We start from the raw sequence: 14,816 nt of genomic DNA on the forward strand, positions 1-14,816 counted from the left end.
GCTTTTCGAGGGTGAACGCCCAGCCTGTCGAGTTCTATTAGAGAGAGTGCAGGTATGAACCCGTGTAGTCCACACGACTGGCGGCTGGGCACTGGATGAGCCGGAATACGTGCCATCACACCACGCGGCGTTGCCGTCATGTTTTTCTCCCAAACATGCACATCACTCGGTAATGGTCTGATTTAGACGTCAGATGATTATAGCTCTGATGCCATTTTATTGGAAGTGAAAGCCGTGGATACGGAGCCACTGACCTCCGCATTTAACAACGCCCCTCCCTATCTAGAAGGATGATGTGAGGTTGTATATCGTTGCTCCTTCCCTCGTGCCGGGCGATAAAATGTTTTCATTTTTAGAAGGAGCACTGCAGGCCGTAGTGCCGCTCCTTGACTTCGTCAGATGTCCTCCCACGAGTCCCACCAAGCCTTGGGTAGTTCATATGGTGATGTTGTCAGCGTAGATATCGTGTTGGATGACTGGGGAGATGTTTACCCCCCATTGACACGTGTTGAAAAGCATTAGTGAAAGCACTGCGCCTTGGGCTATGCCTCTTTTTGGTTTGTTGTGTGTTAGGGTGCGGTGTTGAGGAGCCCATCGTAATCTCGTTGTCGGTAAGGAAAGCGTTGATGCGATTGTACATCCTGCGATTGCAGTTGGTGGAGTTTCGGTTTTTGAGAATGGTGTGGCGGGCGACGTTGTCGAATGCGCTTTAAGCTCGAGGACCACGACTGTGCTCGTGTAGTCTGGGGGTCCTCTAGGACAAAATATTCTCGTTGATTTGGAGAAGGGCGTCTTGCGTGGAGAGAAGTGTTTGGAAGCCGAGCAGTGTGTCGGAGAGGAATTCATTTGACTTGATCTGAGGTTGGAGATAATTCAGGGTGGCGTGCTCAGATACTTTTCCGGGGTAGGACGTGAGTGAGATTGGTTTGAGATTGGTCATGCATGTAGTTTGCTGGGTTTCGGAATTACGATTCTACCCGCACGTACGTGTTAATCCTTTCGGTAATGTTCCGTGCTTCAGGCAGTCGTTGAAAACGTCCACTGGGGATTAAGTGTAGGGATCACCCGTGTTATATATATAGTAATATCTTCATTACAATATTTCTTTACATTGTCTCATCCTTTACAGTTATGGTACTTCTCCTGAGCGGTGGTGGTGCTTGGTGGATTTCTTATAGGGAATGGGATGATCTATGACTGTATTCCTTGCCACTTTTCGGCTGTACGTGAATTGCGGTAGTTGGAGGATTAGCAGCAATGTATCCGTCTCAGAGTTCCTTGAGATGTGTTAATGTCAGCGGGTGTGAATGGATGATGGATTGGACCAACGTCGCCTGTATAATCATTGCCTAACGCGTGAGCGAAAAATGGCCAAACGGCCACTCTCCTGTTGCTCTCTGCTACCCTTTCCCGGTCTGTAGCCTTCCTGCGTGCTTTCATGTCCGCCAGCCAGCGCCGCTTCGCAGAAACTATACAAAATAGCTGACAGTTTGTCTAGCGTTCCCCGGGCGGCGCTCCTACGCCTTCTTTTTTTACCACTATGCCTGTCTGTCTATCGCTGATAGAACCGACTGCGCCACGGCGGACGCAAAACCACCTGTGGTGCCGCAGGCTGATGCCGGCTTTGCGCTCTTACGTACTGGGATCACGGGCCCCGAAATTTTCTGAGTGGGGCATCCCCACTCGGTCCCCTCTGCGTTTCAGCCTCGTTTTGTCCACGCTGTGGGCACTCCGCATCGGTACGCAGTTTTAAAATTAAGGACTGTGCTGTAGAAGCGCCGTTACAGCATGGCTGGACCCTTATCTGCTTGTCCTTTTGTTTTCTATAGTCTCCTGAAATTTACAAGCACGTGATATTTTTATGGAAAGTAATGGTAGAAGTGAGCGCTTGAACAGAAAATGTACAGGCAATTTTTTGTTCCTTAAATCCTCCAGGGAGAAATATATCAGCAAAATACTGGCTGTACCGTCCGAAAAATATCATTTCTATATGTTTGCTATTTCTCTGCCTGGCAATTAATGTGTTCTTACAATATTTTAGTTCCGCCTACGTTAGTCATCTTACCAAAAATGCAGCATGTATGAAGCTATCGACCGACACGTTGAACGAGATCCCCAGTGCGCCCCAGAACTAGCGCCCCATCACCGCTAAGATGTGAGCGAAACGGCTTTTGAAACTCAACAGGCAAGCTGACATACACACGTCGTAGAAGTGGGTGCAGCGTTCGCGACTCGTGAGCAGTGGCGTAAGGGAGTAGTAGCAGTAATGGTAAACTTTATTTTGTGAAAAGGAGTGAGGGAAAAGGGGGAGAGATCAAGGGTGGGATCCAAATTCCAGGACCCCAGAAGCTATTTGGCCATCCCTGGCCCTACTAAGCAGCGCAAGCTGCTGCGCAGGGTCCGAGCTGGACAGGGCTTCCTCCCAGGACTCTAATGAGGTTTGGTGGCTATTTTTTCCCAAGTAATTGGGCAATTTCAGACTGTATGGAATAAATCGGCCTTCTGGTGACATTGCTTGCAGTCTTCATTATACTTTGCTGGGAACATAAGTGATAGTCCGGATTTATCGCTTCTTCAGCAGTTAGGCTGGGGTGTGGCGTAGGCATTGATCTTCGGTGAAGCCTATGTTAATTTGTCTGTGCCTTGACATTAAGCAGGGAGGGCGTACAAATTTTCCGGGTCTCTGCGGTGTATGGTAGTCCTCGCAAGAGAATCGGCCGCCTCGTAACCCTCTAGTTCCTGATGGGCGGGAGTCCAGACAAGTGTGTGGTTCTGTTTTAGAATTTTCGGAAGAAGACTTTCAGCATTCCTTGGGACGATGCCGCCGATGAAGTTCCTTATGGCCCTAGTCGAGTCAGTGATAATTATTCTTTATTCCTAATTAGTCCTTATTCTTGAATTCAGCCCATCTGATTGTTAGTATGACGGCAGCAGTTTCTGCTTCTTGAACTAAGCCTGAACTAAGCCTGCCTGAACTAAGCGTCCTTTTTATTCCCATAGGAAAGCGGGCGACTCGTTAGGCAATGTTTGTATACATCGAGTAAATGGAGCTTTCAATAGCTCCCCGGTACCACACGAAGTACAACCGGTTATACCCAATTGCAACAGTACAAAAACAGGCCAACCGGCAAAGAGAATTTTGTCCACACGAAGGTGGAGAGAAATTAACGGGAAAGACTTTCTTGCGGCGTTGCTTGGACAGTTCGGGGCTAGCGGTTTTGTTTTAGGTGTGGTCTAGGAGGCATTTAAGCCGTGCCCGTCTATTTTAGCCGCGCTCATAGTTCCTTGGAGTTTTTTTTTTGCATAATTGTTGCCAATTATGGTGGTCATTTGAGTAAGGCGTCCCAGTCGGTCCGTTCACCCTATCGGATTTGCCTGCGGGAAGCAATGTGTGTGCGCATTGTACTGTTTAAGACGCATTGATTGATTGATTGATTGATTGATTGATTGATTGATTGATTGATTGATTGATTGATTGATTGATTGATTGATTGATTGATTGATTGATGTCGGGTTTAACGGGCCGAAGCAACACTGGGCTATGTGGCACGCCGTAGTGGAGGGCTCCCGATTAGCTTTTACCACCTGGGGATGTTTACGAGCGCCTAAATCTAGACACACGGGCGTTTTCGCTTTTGTCTCCATCAGCAAAGCGGCCAAGAATCTAACCCGCGAGCCTCGCGCTCAGCTGCACAACGCCATAGCCACTGAACCACCGCGGCGGGTAGTTTTAAGTGCGAATGCACTTCTTAAGCGAGCCTGAATCGTCCGCCGCCGTAGTCCGCATAGCAACAGCTGCGGGTGCGCGCGCTCCTCGTCTTCCTCCTCGTCTTCCCTAGCAACGGGGGGAGATGGGCGCGCGCTACTCTCCTCCTCCTCTCTCCGCTCAGTGACTGCGGGTGTTGGGCGCCTCCTCTCCACTTCAGGCGGGAGAGCTCTCGCTCGCGTAGCGGGCGCTCCGCATTCCGACGCGTGAGGGCGCTCGTGTAGCCCTCGCCGTAACGGTGGGCGCTACTCTCCTCCTCCTCTCTCCGCTCAGTGACTGCGGGTGTTGGACGACTCCTCTCCACTCCAAGATCACGATATCCACCGTAATCCCGCAATCAACAACCGTGCATTCGCACTTACACACTCTCCCCTTCGGGGAAGTGCGAGGGAATTTTTTAAGTACTACGTATATATAATATCATTGGTAATAACTAAACAAGAAAACTGACAATAACTGAGCAATGGTTTCTTCTGCGCTGACTCATCTGGCAAGGTGAGTACCTCTGATAAGCGTGAGGCCGAAGCGGGTGTTCCTAGTCACTGTTCCCCAATCGTTTGGGGTAATGATGATCAGTGAAGATCGTGGATCGCTGCTCTGTATGAATTGCCAAGACCTTAGGGGAGACTAGTGTATCCCCACGTGGGAAGACCCACGTCGTAGTCACCAACGGCAGCTAGGCTGCCGTGCTTGACTGTGGCGATTCTTTTGCTGAAGAGATAGTCGAAGCACGCCTTAGGCGCCGTTAAAGGGTTGGAGGTATGCAGTATAAACAGGCTTTGTTCGCCCGTTGGCAGAATCTCGGGTACAGAGTGACTGATATCACCGCCGCCATTGTGTTTGTTATACTGGACAACACTTTGAGGGTGTGTCGCGAAGCAGCTGTTGGGCGTTGATGAGGGAGTATGATAGCTCTATTTTGTGGGTGTAGTCAGTTCCAGCCCCTTGTGGGGCTATTGCAGCGGGTGGGTGTGTGCGTTGCGCATGTGTTTTTGTGGTGTTCCGTGTTTGCGTGCGTAGCGGTTATTATTCCTCTGCCAGAGTGTGACTCTAGTGCTGTTTCTTTTGTCAAACTCTCCCTTTGTTTTAGCGAGAACAGAGATAAGACTAGAATTTTTATAGGTATTTTTTCTGGGCATGAACTTCGACCATTTTTCTGCATTGTTCTTTACAGCGCTTATTTTAGCCAACACACTGTTCATTTGTCGCATGATTTATTGCGCGGTATGCTAGAGTAGTTGAGAGACTGTGCTGAGGTATGCTACGAAAAGAACTTAAGCAGCTTTGCTAGCTGTGGGCTACTCAGGTCCATCTTTGCACAAACCACGCCGAGGATATATCGAGCACGGTACAAGATGGCGAGGCCCGTCGCGAGGGTTAGCGGGTGGCCGCCAGGCGGGAAGTTCCAACTGCTTTAATTTGGTGAAAAAGCGACCCAGTGGGTGGTCGCTGGGGTTAAGTCTATTCCTCTGGTCAGCTGAGTCGATTAAGATGCTCTTCTCTGAGTTGTGTGGTGCCTACAGGAAATAGTGATTGTAGGGACTAGCGACCTTGTGAAGCATGTCCTCTCAAGTTCGTTCCTTGGTGTGTGTTTTCTCTTTAAAGAACAAGTTAAATTCGTTCCTTGGTGTGTATTCTCGTTAAAGGACAACTTTGTTCCTTGGTGTGTGTTTTCTCGTTAAAGGACAAGTTCGTTCCTTGGTGTGTGCTTTCTCGTTAAAGGACAAGTTCGTTCCCTGGTGTGCGTTTTCTCATCAAAGGACAAGTTCGTTCCTTGGTGTCTGTTTTCTCGTTAAATGACAAGTTCGTTCCTTGGTGTGTGTTTTTCGTTAAAGGAAAAGTTCGTTCCTTGGTGTGTGTTTTCTCGTTAAAGGAGTAGAGACACAAAATTTGAAAGCTGAGATAACTATGTAAAATGCTTCCTTTATAAAAGGAGATATCTCTCAACAAGTTTCGACGGCAACCGCTTAGTATAACATACTTTAAATCCATTTTAATCTTTTCCCGCACGAGAAAGCCCAGAGCGGGCCAGCACGACATCATCTGCTACTTGCCCCAAACTGCCGACGTCGGTGCTCCCGTGACGTAGCCGACGCGCTGGTTGCGGTTGGCGCGCGCTGCTACACTGTGTGCACGTCATGGTTTTGGGACTGACGTCATGCTACCCGGGCGCGCGGGTATGGTGAAGTCCGCGGCCTATCTGGGCGAGCGCGTGCACTCGCTCGCGCGCGCGTCCAGACAGGCAGCGGTGGGACAAGAATGATGACGTCAGGTGCGACCTCCTGTCATGGCGGCCGCTCGGCGTTCCTTTTCTCAAAACCGAAACTGACACAAATAAACGACGCCGTAAAGGATTGTTTACGCTACGATCGACCGTCTAACGTGCCATTCTATGATTGGGGGCCCGGTAGGCACACATAGCAGCGAAAAAAACGTAACAAGAAAATTTTGTGTCAGTGCTCCTTTAGGTTGTAAATTCAAAAACTATCAGAAATTCTTCTAGCGTCAGCACGTGCCATGTGTCCATGTGTAAATACCTGCATGAGGCAGGTAACCCTCCGGTTTTAGGCATTCACACCGCCGTTTTTCGTCTAACCCCTATGGGTATTAGGCTTTGGTATGGTAATGCCCATCCATCGGATGGGCATGGGTCTGTAGCAGCAACAGCGTGTATTTCTGGTGTTCTTATTTCCAGTTGCGCCGAAACTCTCAAGCCATGAATATTTTTTTTCTACAACCTTGGCCCCACACAGTCCACGAAACTGGAAGGTAGGTCCCACCATTATAACATTATAACTCATTAGGTCAGACGACTTACGACGTAGTGGTAACGGTTTCCACCTCAAGCAGAAAGTCCTGGGCTTGTTCCCCAAACTTCCAAAGTGGGCAAAGCATTTAGCTTTTCAGATTTGTTCTCGCAGCGCATGCGTCATGACACCGGCGACGGACACACGGCGACGGAGACACAGTGGCAAACACATAGTGTGAAAAATAGCCTTATGAAAGTACCCCACATAATAAACTATTCCCAGCAGTCGCTGTAAAAGTGCAAAAGCTGGGTTACAATTATATGCAAGGGTGCATCCTTGCATTCTAAAGATCTCAACAACGACCACGTATATGTCATTGTTGGCGTCGCTTACGAAATCAGGCTAGCGTTTGGCGTTGTTTACGTCAGGTATACCGTATGCAGCTCAGCGAATCAGAGGTCACGTGCGTGAACACTGGCTTTCCTTAGAAGTAGCGAATTACGTTCACCTTCCGGATCACTGCAGCGTACGCACCGGCGAGCCAGTTGACTCAAATAAAGAATGATGCTTACACTGAAAGAATGACGGCTACACTTGTACTCGTAGATACTGGCTATACTAAGCGAAAAAATAAACAGCATCAGCTGCATGTTGCCGCATTCCCTCGTGAATCAGATGCAGTTTCTGGACTTGCTCCCTCATTTGCTTTTAGGTTCGGTATGCCCATATCGGTTCTCTGATGTGCACGGCAAGACGTGGGTACCATTTTGAGTCCTCTCAAACAAACGGCTGTTGATATTATCTCCGGCTCATTTAAGCGTACATCCAACACTTCCCTCAGAATTGGAGATTCAACAGCTGACGCAGCAAAATACGGGAATGAAAAACCGCAGTTCATCCATCCGCCATAAATCATCGACTGCACGATATGCGAAAATGAAGCTATATGGACCTAAGAATAGTATGTTCATGTCTTTGCGGTGTATATGAAATAATTTAGCACATTCTCATTGACTGCCGTGATGTTATATTGTTCCAATATTATTTACTGAATGATTTCTTGCAATATTTATGGACATCTTGTCGTGCTCGTGATTGTGCTGAACTTAGTCTGGGATTGTTACTAAACTGTTGTACGCGCCTTCTTTTCAGTGATACTTCGATTGTCAAAGAGGCTAACATCGCCACCCTGCCGTCGACGTGTCTACGTAGAGGTGCGCACCTCAAGGTGTCACCGTTTTGGCTTTCCGACCAGCCAAACCATCGCAGGAATTCGCAAAATGAAGATTCGGTTTCATTTCATTTGTTTTGATTGGATACTTCATCATCATCATCATCATCATCCTGTTTGTGTCCACTGCAGGATGATTTCCAGCCATGTCTGTCGTGTGCTAGCCGAGCCCGATTTTCACCCCTAATTTCCGTAGTTCAGCCCTCGATCAGCTCCTAGGCCCGCCATAATTTTCTTTGCCGCCCATTGGCAGCAACTCCGTTAAACGGATGTTCCACCTGTTTTTGCAGCGTAAGCTACACTTGGCGAGGTTGAGCAGTTTCGCGTGGGCCCTGAAGAGCCGTACTGCGCAAGGGCGAGGAGCATTGGATTGGATTAGATTAGATTTGGATTGGATTTGATTGGATTAAATTGGATTGAATTGGATTCCAATCCGATTGGAGTACGGCTGTGTAGAGAATTGGGTCTGCGCATTGCAGAGGAGTGACGCCATAGCCGCGGCACACGCACTGGTGCTGGTGCGTGCACAGCTGTGCGCCTCCGTTGCGCAGTAGCCACGTCTGACGCTGCGCCGGAGCCGCTTGATAGCCGCTTCGCGTGGCTCCTGGAGAGCCATGGTGCGCATGCGCTAGGAGCAGTGACTGGACTGTACTGAACCGGAACGGGTTGTATTGGATTGGACTGGATTGGATTGCTAAACCTTAGCTCGCCCTACGTATATCATGGCATAGCCGAGCTAAGCCACTGCTAACTTTTTCCTCATACGCATGACGTGTCCACCTCAAGCCCACTTCTTCCGTTTAATTTTAACTAGAATCGCATCCGCATGAACCTAGGCATCTCTTCATTATACCTAAGCGTGCCCCATAGCGTTCCTCTTTCCATGGCCCGTTGACCCGATCGACGTTTCTGCTCAAGAAGATTTCTGCACTTTTTGCATCATGTGTTCTGCCCCAGGTGTCATGCCGGAAGAACGCATCGGTTGTATATAAAGCTCTTTAGTTACAGAGGAAGCTCGTGACAGTGACTTCTCTGGTAGTGGCACGTATTTCTTTACTTTGGTGCAAATGCTGCCTCCGTCGACTTGCCACAGCGGGACCCAAAGGCGTATATGGCTCTTGCACTAGTGGAGCTCACTGCTCCGACTCACCCGCACACTTCGTCGACTTTGTCCATGGAGAACGTGGCAGTTGTTCTGGGATCGAACATGAAAGCTTCGTGAAGGCGCGTGTGTGTGAAGTTGAGGTAACAGCGGGTGATCTCTGCCTCGGCACATGCTCCTGCGGTTTGGCCGTACGCTGCGTAGAGAACATGAAGCGCGTAGTCAGAGCGTAGCTGCCGTAATCGTGGTCACTTCTTGCACCAAACGCAAAGCTTGGGCGTTGGGAAGAAGCAGGAAAACAGCTGCAACAACTACTGTTAGCGAAGTAATGTTGGCATCATAGTCGATTGATTTATTGCGAAGTTTAAACACCCGCACGCTACACAGGCGATGAGGCGCGCCGTAGTGGAGGGCTGCGGATTAAGTTTGACAACCTTGGGATCTTTAACTTCCGCCGAAATGTCAAACGCACGGGCGTTTTCGCTTTTCGCCGGTACGTACTTCAGGGGCAATAATAATCTCTGCAGCACCTATTTCTACAAGTAAACTTAAAGGAGCCATGAAGAGAAAACACAAGTTTAGTTCATTCAAAAAATTTCCTCGTTAGAATCATACTGACACCACTTTTAACGTAAACTTCGCTCAAATAAGCTACATAATTAGGAAAAAAGGGAATGGCCATGAGACCCACCAGCTCGTTTCCCGCAACAAAACCTACTAAGATGTCATTCGAGCAAGCTCTGCGATTGGCGGAGGCTGGCAGAAGCAGACGCAAATTAGGTATAGCGTACAAACCATACGAACGAGCGATTTGCGCTTAAATTTAGGGCACATTCTTTACAAAGCAATAAGAATGGTGGGACAAACAGTAGAAGTTACGAAAGCACATGTAAACATAGAAGTACTGGTGCGTACTTCTGTTGGTACTGCGCGCACTATGCTTGGTTTGGCTGCACAGCACTGCGGGGCTTGGGGTTGTCTCAGACGACACTGGCCGATTGACGCAAGCAACGGTGCCTTACGTGACCATATTTGTCGAGCGAGCATTGTTTCAGGGAACGACTATTTTCTCCCAGAACAAAAACAAGCCAGGTTTAAATACGGTCAAAAACAAACCAAAGGCTTGCCACGGTATGGTGGCGCCATCTAGGTTCAGATAACGTAAAGACACGCGGGAACGCCACTGTAGGGTACATGGAGGCCAGCACCGCCGTTCAGGGTGGAGACAACCTTTGAACGGTCCCGTGCCGCCGCAATTGGGCCAACAGGCTCAACGCGTTATTCTTTTCGTTTCCCACGAGACCTAGCAACGCGAAACAGACAATATGATTCAATGATTCAAACTTCTTCAGTAAACCGCGTTGCGGCGATAATTTTAGCGCGTTTTTGACACAATTACTTGCTTCGGCGGCGAGGGAGCAACCCAAAATGGCGGCGCCAGCGTATACGTGTCTCTACCCTGTACGGCGGATGCGTGAATGGAGGTACTCTAGGCTGCAGAGCGGTCGGTTCCTGTGATGTCATTGCAGACCCTGAAGACAAACGATTTAGCGGGAAAATCAAAATTTTAACTTAAAATGTTTAATTTCTCGGTGAATAAAGCATCGTTTGTATCCGGACAAGCGCTGGGGGCACTATAAACCACGAAATCTTTCGAATAAAACCAACTTGCATTTTCTCTTCATGGCTCCTTTAAGGCTAAAACAGTTTCAAGGTGAGCCAACTTATTGGCAGAAACCAGCCAAGGCATGGCGTCGCAAAAATTCTGAGATTCCTGTATCGTTTTCAGAACCCATCTTACTTTCCAGAAGACAAAAAGGGGATGAATAAACGGCTACATTATAAATTATGTTTTATTAAGTTTCCAGCAGGAGTGAGTGTGTGTGCGTAGGGGGGGGGGGGGGGGGGGCTCAGAAAAATTCAAATTGCGACCTTACGCGCTGTCGGCAACATTTAGCCTACAAGGACCTTTGTAGTTGAGAGATACATCATAATTTATTCTAGCAGAGGATCTCTAACATGTGCCGAAATCGGTCCCGCTGCGTTTTCGTTTCCGCCTCGATAAAAATGGCAGCATCTCCACTCCGTGGATGATGGCGAGGGTGCGGAGTGCGGGGACTCAAAATGACATCCAAGATGCGCACCGAGTGACATCCGATTTGCGCCCCGACCGTCATTTGATATGAGCCGTGAGTTGCACCTTGATTATTCCCTAAATAAAACTGAAACTCACGGCTCAAATTGAATTTCGCTTGATTTTCGCTTGATGGTGGTGTGCGCACAGATGGACGCGGACGGACATTGGGAGGTCCTAAGGTACTCCTCACCACTACATGCGAGGGAGTAAGCTGTGTGGCTCTCGGGTACTAACTCACGGCCGTAGCCCAATGGGTAAGACGACTGACACTAACTCTGTTTGGTCTACCAGACGCAGGCTCGAATTCTGCAGGTTCCTGTGTGATTTTTTGTGATTGTAAATGCTATGCGCACGGACGCGGACGGACACTGTGCGGTTTTAAGGTACTCCGCACTTAATAAAACAGCCTAGGCGCCAGGATTGAACCCCCGTCCTCAACATATATTAAATATCGTAATAAAGATGCCAGCCGTGGACTAGCAGTTTTAACACATTTCCTAGTCGGCGCTTACAAGTAGGCCGTACTTTTTAGATCGGCAGCAAAGTTGCCCTTGCAAGTAGGCACAAAAGTTGAAGATGGTTTACGTACTGCTGAAAGTATTTCCGCCTAAACGTGCCAGACGTTAACACCACCAGCAAGGTGTATGCGAAACTTGTAAGCCCGTTCTTGGTGTAATATATGCCAGGGGGCCCACAAAAAATTCCTCGTCTTGTTCCACCCGCAAAACCTACATCGAAAACATCAAGACGCAGCGAGATGTGTACCATACCCTCTCCCACATCACGTCCTTTTTGAAACTTTGTAGCTTCAGGAATCCTTCCTCGAGCATCCACCGAAACTGACGACACGTTAGGGAAGATATAAACGTAATAAATGGTACTGCTCAAAAAAATACCAATGTCTCGAAATACGCTGAGTTTAAGCACGCGCACCACGATATCTGTCTTTCAACCATCCACTGATCTACCTATATACAACAGTGACCCTACGTTATGAAGTTGCCGTAAAACTGAAATATGAACGTGAATACGCCGTTCTATTTCCTTTCTTTACACCGACCTCAGAGCCGAAGTTACTTATTTACAAGACATTCTACCATGCACGCCTGTATTATAAGATTTGTATTACTGGACCCAGAAGCGGAATTGCAGAAGAGTCACTAATGGCGACGATAACCACGGGCGCGCACACCCCGCACATAATCCACAAGCTTGTTATTGAGTTTAAACATTCCATACTCACATTGAACTCGCGGCAATTAGTGAATGACCATTTCGCGCTACAGTAACTTTCTGGGGCAAAACGGAAAACAGGGTCGTGGCACTAAGCCATCTTATTTGCCTATACTTATTTGCAATTTTTTTGCACTCCCCTTACGTGGTGCGCTTTCAGGGATAGAAAGTTCTGACCTTGACTGGAGAAGTAGATGCAGGCGATACACAAAATAGCGGATGACGAGAATTTGGTCGCCATGTCGTCTGCCGCCCTTGCGCGTCACTGATCAACTGGGGAGTAATCGGAATAGGCGAACGTTTTTGTATAGTATGGCCTGTCCAGGCTTTACACTGAAAGTCGAGTGCTCGCGGCTCTCTCAGCGCCGGATGGAGAACCGGATGCAGACTTACACGCAGGAACAACAACCCGCAGACAAGGCAGACAGGAAAGGAAGCCTTGAACCGGACATCGCAACTGTACTGATATAGCCCCATGCGTCACTGTGAGTCAGACAAATCTTGTCAGACTTCTAGGGCATACAAGTGTTGGCACTGCTTTTACGAAGCGTCCTTTTTTAGAGTATTTTCGAAAAGAAAATCGCGCAAGTTACGATTCAAAGCCGGGCCACCGTTAAACATATGAGCCAGCGGGTGGTTGTTGTTTGTTTGTTTTTGGTTGCTTGTTTGTTTGTTTATTTGTTCGTTCGTTCGTTTGTTTGTTTGCTTGTTTGTTTGTCTGTCTGTTTGTCTGTCTGTCTGTCTGTCTGTCTGTCTGTCTGTCTGTCTGTCTGTCTGTGTCTGTCTGTCTGTCCGTCTGTCTGTCTACCTGTCTGTCTGCCTTTGTTTGTTTGTTTGTTTGTTTGTCACTGTTGCTTCTACTGTTGTTGCTGCTGTTGTTAGTTGCTGCTGATGTTATGTTATCGTCGCCGTAGTTGTTGCTGGTGTTGTTATAGCCGTCGTAGTTGTTGTTTTAGCAGCAACGAAAGAATTTTATCCGCGCACACCAGGCTCGTCAGGCAGCAACACCCTACAGTATAAGTGCTACCTGGTCAGGTATTTCAAGGCCCTCACCCGACCACAAATTTTGCGCACACTACCAAAGTCCCTCCCTCTTTCGGAATGAGTATGGGATTTCAAAGCAAAACCCATTCTAAATTTCCCCCTCTCGACGAGGAAATAGGGGCGTCTACCCTAGCATGTATAGCGCTTGTTACATGTGGAAATTCTACTCACTGTTGCTAACAGATTCGTTGTTCAAATCCCCGGCTCCATAGGAAAACAGGAAGGTTGCATTATAAGTTCGGATGTGTGCAAGTAACGAAGTTACCGCGCGTCTGCTTTTGCAGGTCTGCGTCGTTGCGCATAACACAGCCTATGGGCTCTGTTATGAAGACTAAGCTTGGAATCAAAACGAAACTTGCACGTCTTATGAAACAGCGCCCTATAGCAGTTCTGCCTTCTTTCGTCTATAATTTCAACACACCTAAAAATAGCTCTGGTTTGAAGTTTTTTATATGATTATTGTGGGTGCAGTTTCTTTTTAAGTGCAGAGCACTTTAGGCGCTCGCCTTGTCGTCCTAGCTCGCTCGCTTGGCCCAAGTATATGGAGCACCAAGGCGGCGTCCCGGGGTAACGCTGTTGTTCGCGGCGTACCCCAGAGGCTTCGAAAACCAAGCGGTTTATATAGTCATAAGCGTTCGAAACTCGTGAAACGCTGGCGCTCGTCATGCATCTTCCCGTCGTTTAGCGCGAAGAAAACTATAGGTACGTTTGAGGGGAAAAACACGTAATTAACCGGCAGCGCCCGCGCGTTCCTATAGTTAAGGTCGCCCGTTGGGTTGTTTTGTACGATTAAACGCAAAATTTGGCAGTGCAACGCCGTAAAGTGCGGGGAGAAAAGCACAAAGAGAACAGAACTCCCGCTGGCGCAGTTCCAGGCAGGGGGCGCGCGAGCACTGCGAAGCTGGGAAATTTTAATTGCATGGGGTGGTAGCAGTAAGCGGATAACGGCGGGACAGCCCATTATGGCGAATCACTGCTCTGCACTTCCGACAGCTTTCACATTGAGTGGAACGGCTTTAATTTTTTTAGAAGTCTTCTTTTTTTTTTCAGAACATGTTTCCCTATAACCAAACAAAAGCCAATCTAGAATGTGACGTTTCAAACAACTCTAGTTTCCTGCTATTATAACACCGTTGGTGCCTTGTACTTCGGGTCAGTCAAAATTCATCGAACAAAACTGATAAAAGTCTTAAAAGTATTTTTACGCTGCATAAAATACCCGGGCAACTGTTTTGGTTCTGTAGTGTCTCATTTACTTTCGTAACGACTGGAATTTGCGCAACACATCGGCATTTCTACAGTTCTGTCTAATAGCAAGGCATACTTGTTGAACGAGAAAGCTAGGGCACTATTTCTAAAGTGCTAATAATGGCAAATTTGATGTCCACCTTTTTGTGTGTGCACGTGCAATACCTTAAATCTACCCTTGAAAAGTCGCACCCATATGACATGCAGACTCCCTTGAATGTAGGGTGTCGTTAAACATTTGGCTCGTCGCGTGCTCACCTGCGTGTGAATTTACGTTTCACTAGTCCTTCGAGTCCGATGGTTCC

General features: G+C 48.0%; 1 protein-coding gene across 1 annotated transcript in view; it reads right to left on the bottom strand.

Annotated features, from left to right (window-relative positions):
• The window catches only part of LOC144158671 (uncharacterized), a 31,412-nt gene extending 18,815 nt beyond the window's left edge, over positions 1-12,597 (bottom strand). Inside the window, exons 1-2 of the mRNA XM_077689704.1 lie at positions 12,397-12,597; positions 8,898-9,045 (exon numbers count right to left, since the gene is read on the bottom strand). Of these exons, the coding sequence (XP_077545830.1) occupies positions 8,898-9,045; positions 12,397-12,460 (212 nt within the window). The 5' untranslated portion in view covers positions 12,461-12,597. The remainder of the gene's footprint in view (positions 1-8,897; positions 9,046-12,396) is intronic.
• Positions 12,598-14,816: the final 2,219 nt, after the last annotated feature.

The sequence above is a fragment of the Haemaphysalis longicornis genome, unplaced genomic scaffold, assembly GCF_048455015.1.
Source record: "Haemaphysalis longicornis isolate Haplotype H1 unplaced genomic scaffold, Haemaphysalis longicornis Haplotype H1 scaffold_10, whole genome shotgun sequence".
Lineage (NCBI taxonomy): Eukaryota > Metazoa > Arthropoda > Arachnida > Ixodida > Ixodidae > Haemaphysalis > Haemaphysalis longicornis.